The sequence below is a fragment of the Myzus persicae genome, unplaced genomic scaffold, assembly GCF_001856785.1.
Source record: "Myzus persicae strain clone G006 unplaced genomic scaffold, MPER_G0061.0, whole genome shotgun sequence".
Lineage (NCBI taxonomy): Eukaryota > Metazoa > Arthropoda > Insecta > Hemiptera > Aphididae > Myzus > Myzus persicae.
The window spans coordinates 57886-62309 of NW_019104406.1; the positions used below are offsets into that span (position 1 = coordinate 57886).

Here is a 4424-nt window from a genome sequence, read left to right on the forward strand (position 1 = left end):
ACCAAAATACGTCCGTTTTCGCGCATTCCCACCACTAAATCTAGCCGAATGCTGGCCGCCGTTAATGCGCGCCGCCGCCACCGACGCCGCCTGCTACCGCCTACCACCACCGCTGCCGTCGTTCTGGTCACGTGTTATTATAGTGGTGGTGTTGTATACAGCGTGTTCTATAGCGATTTCCCGTATCTCACGTTTTGTCATACATACAATATTCATCAACTTTTTTTCTTCGCGTTTTTTTAGCATACCATTGCTTATAACTTATAAGTATTTTTAGTATTGTGTATCTTACTATCTTAGAGTACTTAATACACCATGGATCTCGTCGATATATCACCTTCCAAAAAAAATCCTCGTGGAAAAGTAAGTATTATTATTATTTTGTATTATTATTTTTCTATAGAAAATTCTTAATTTATTAATTTTATTAATTTATTATCCTTTAGTTTGTTGGTACTGGTCAAAAGCAAATAATCATTAATCTATACAAAGAGAAGATCAAACAACAACAAGAAAACCCAGACAGCCCCCAATTGACCTACAGACAAATGCTTTTAGCAATCTCTAAATCAAGCGGTATTGGGCAACGGACAATACAAACGACATTGGCTGAATATAAAACAAAAGGTACAGTTTCATCACCTAATAAAAAAAAAATTAGACCTACAATACTTGAAAAAGTAGATAGTTTTGACAAACAAACTATCAGACAGAAAATACATGGCTTTTGGTTGAACCGTGAAGTTCCTACTATACCAAAAATGTTGGTAGCTATTAATGAAGATGAAACTTTACCAAACCTCAAACGTTCTTCATTTCGTAAAATATTAAAAGATTTGCATTTTGTTTACGCGAAAAAATCCCGCAATAGTGCGCTTATCGAAAGAGAGGACATAATTATTTGGCGTGGTAAATATTTAGATCAAATAAGAAAATACAGATAACAAAACAGACCAATATACTACCTTGACGAGACGTGGGTAAACGCAGGTGAAACCCATAGCAAAGCATGGCACGACAGTACGGTCAATTCACCGCGTGAAGCATTCCTCACAGGGCTCACAATGGGACAAAAGGAACCCTCGGGAAAAGGCAAGAGACTCATTGAGTTACACATAGGATCAACTGACGGTTTCGTACCGGGTGGCCTTTTATGTTTTGAGTCAAAAACCAACTCATCGGACTATCATGATGAAATGAATGGCAGTACTTTCTTTGAATGGTTTGCAAAAATTCTGCCGTTACTTAAAGAAAATGCTGTCATAGTGATGGACAACGCAACCTATCATTCTGTGAAAAAAGATCGTATTCCAGTGATGTCATGGAAAAAGCAGGAAATAATAAATTGGCTAAAAAGTAAGGGCGAGAACATTACTTATCCAACAACAAAAGGGGCATTATTGTCTCAAGTCAGAACAATACATACGGATGACCATGAGAAATACGTTATTGATGAGTATGCGAAAGATAACAATAAAACAATATTAAGATTGCCCCCGTACCACTGTGAGTTGAATCCTATTGAACTAGCATGGTCGTCTGTTAAGAGGTATGTCCGTACTCACAATACTACCTTTAAATTAAAAGATGTACAAGAATTGTTGAAAAGAGGCGTGGAACTAGTAACACCGGAAATGTGGACGAATTTCGTTGAACACGTCATCAAGGAGGAAGACAAATTTTGGAAAATCGACAACATAACAGACGATTTTATGGACGAAGAACCTGAAGAAGGAGCACGTCATATCCTAACAATAGGTGATACAAGTTCGGATTCTGACTCGGATTAATTTCTTTGTATATGAATTATTTTATTTCTTAGTATTATTTTTAAGTATTATTTTTTAGTATTATTTAAATTTTATTTTGATCAAATATATGTTGGAATAAATAAATACACACATTTATAAAATATTTATGTCAGTTGTCAGGAGTTATTATTTTCGTTTTACTTGAGCCGCTGTATACAGACACTTGTATACAGACCTCGGCGGCGGCGGCTGTCTAATTAGTTGACGATCATTGAGTGGGGGAAATTACGGCGGCCAATGGTCACGGAAACACGGAGCTCGTTCATTTAGATGCGCGAAGGAGTAGTGTTCTCTCGGTGCCCCAACTATAGCTGGTGACTTTCCACATTCGATATTTCCAAATCACTGAAATTTTTATAAGTATTGTTGGATGGTGTTAGTGTACTACAAATAATGAATGATGTCTCATATTGTGTGCTTGGCGTTCGAAATGGTTCATTATGAAGATTTCTATGTATAAAATAATAATTTTAAAAATCGTTTAAAACGTATAAGTTTATAATACATGTATAGTGCATACATATCTTGTACTTCAAATGATATATTCGGAGATACATTAGATTCAAATGCAGTTGATTCAATTACATCGTCTTCATGTAAATCATGCTCTAAATAGTTGAATGGGTGGATAGTAGAACTATAAAATTATTAATGAATAGATAATGGATAATATATAACTTAAAGGTAGAACATAATTGTGTAGTATAAAATAATTAATTTATTACCAATCTGGTGTAGAAATAGATGATGAAGTACCTGGAAGAGAAAAGTCGGCTCCTAAAGTTCGTGGGTCAAAATTGTTGTTTCTAAAAAAAAGGTAGTATGACATAATATTATGTAGCTTTAAAAAATAGGCGTGATTACTTTATTTGTTCAATATTAGATTGATCATTCACTATTTCTTCATTTATCGGTTTTTTGAATAACTCAAAACGATCTTTCATTATACTTTTTATGGATCTTTTTCTAGACACAAACTGTGATTTTTTAATTTCATTTTTAGGTGGGTCAGTAATGTGCAAGTTTGAATATTCTGCATAGTTGATCAAAGTAGCATTATATTGATGTTTTCCAGTTAGCTTGAATATACTTTTATAGACATTTCCCGGTGCAAAGTATTCCACTCGCATAATAGGTTTATTATCACTAGATAATAAATTCGTGCCTGTCGCTTGCCACTCGATGCCATCTGAAATTAATTATGTTTCATTATATTCTATACAAATATACCACTTACCTGGCTGTGGCTCAATTTTTGAACATTCAGCAGTGTTAGATACTTTGTACGGATTTTTAAGCATTTTTATTGCTTCTAGTAAATTAACTTTTAAACGATTAGTCAAAACATACAAATTATATCGTCGATTATGAAACATGTTTGTAACTTTGTAAGAAAGTAAATTTTTAAACAATAAAAATCACATATAAATGTAAATTGTATATTCACTGTAGCTACACATCTACAACGTCACATATGGCATATATAGTGTATACCTACTTACATCGCACGTCACGTATCAACTGAAATACACTAAAAATTAAAACTATATGTAACTACTTATTAAATTGGAATAAGACGTTAAAAGGACGGGTCCTAATATTCATAGATAAAATTAGATTAAATCAAATGTTATAACATTTATTGTACATGTATACTGAAGTAAGTGACTACGGGACCGGACGCTCCAGCAGAAATCTGCTGATCCAGCAATTCCCACCCTGGCCGTTGTACAAAGAAGCCCCTTGGTTACGGCTGCTTGGCAGTCAAAGTTAGACGCACTCGGACACTTCTTTTGTATACAGAAAATAAATGAATAAGTGGAAAGCATTAATTGTATCAGTTTAGTAATTCGTAGCAATAAAGTATCTTTTAATATAAACACCGTATCTTTGCCTAAATCTCTTTAAACACGACCCAACTGTCTTTTATCAAGGATAACAATGCACCGGTACACATCAAAAATAACAATAATGATATCGGAATAATTTCTTTCCACATTAATTTTGTGTGAAAAGGCAGTCAGACAGACGACTGTAATCAGTATAGCAGAGCTAGCTGTTGTGGATACTTGTAATTTCTGTGCATATAACTGCCTCTTGAGTTACTTATATTTACATTTATATTTTTTACACCTATCATAATTGTTGCAATACAATTTAGTAAAATACAAATACCTATAGTATAACGTTGAACTACTAAACATAAATTAAGTACCTATATATACTTCATATTGATTATTTTTCAATTTTTAATAGTATTATAATATTGTATAAAATGTTCATCATAGTATTACAATGAAAATGGATGTTTGGAACGTGACTTGTCGTATCATGCTATTGCAGTTGCTGCTGATCAATTGCATTATTTCCAGTAAAAATCAAGACGATGAATTTTTCAACCTCACTCTTACCACCATTAGTCCGGGATTACAGTACGAGATACAGATATTAGGGGAAGGTAAATTGTGTAAAAGTAGTTGGACCATAAATACATTTATAGATTTAAAATATATAATAAATAGCCTTAGTGATGTAAGGAGTATGTTAAAATCAATTGACCCACATTCAATTAATAACACATACCAAATAACTCTAAATCAGTTAAACAAACAT

The 4424-nt window shown here is 33.3% G+C and overlaps 1 protein-coding gene across 1 annotated transcript in view; it reads right to left on the reverse strand.

Annotated features, from left to right (window-relative positions):
* Positions 1-3187, reverse strand: part of LOC111041936 — a 4932-nt gene extending 1745 nt beyond the window's left edge. The window contains exons 1-5 of the mRNA XM_022326390.1: positions 3049-3187; positions 2676-3000; positions 2537-2617; positions 2332-2448; positions 2124-2261 (exon numbers count right to left, since the gene is read on the reverse strand). Coding sequence (XP_022182082.1) covers positions 2124-2261; positions 2332-2448; positions 2537-2617; positions 2676-3000; positions 3049-3187 — 800 coding nt within the window. The remainder of the gene's footprint in view (positions 1-2123; positions 2262-2331; positions 2449-2536; positions 2618-2675; positions 3001-3048) is intronic.
* Between the last annotated feature and the right edge of the window lie 1237 nt (positions 3188-4424).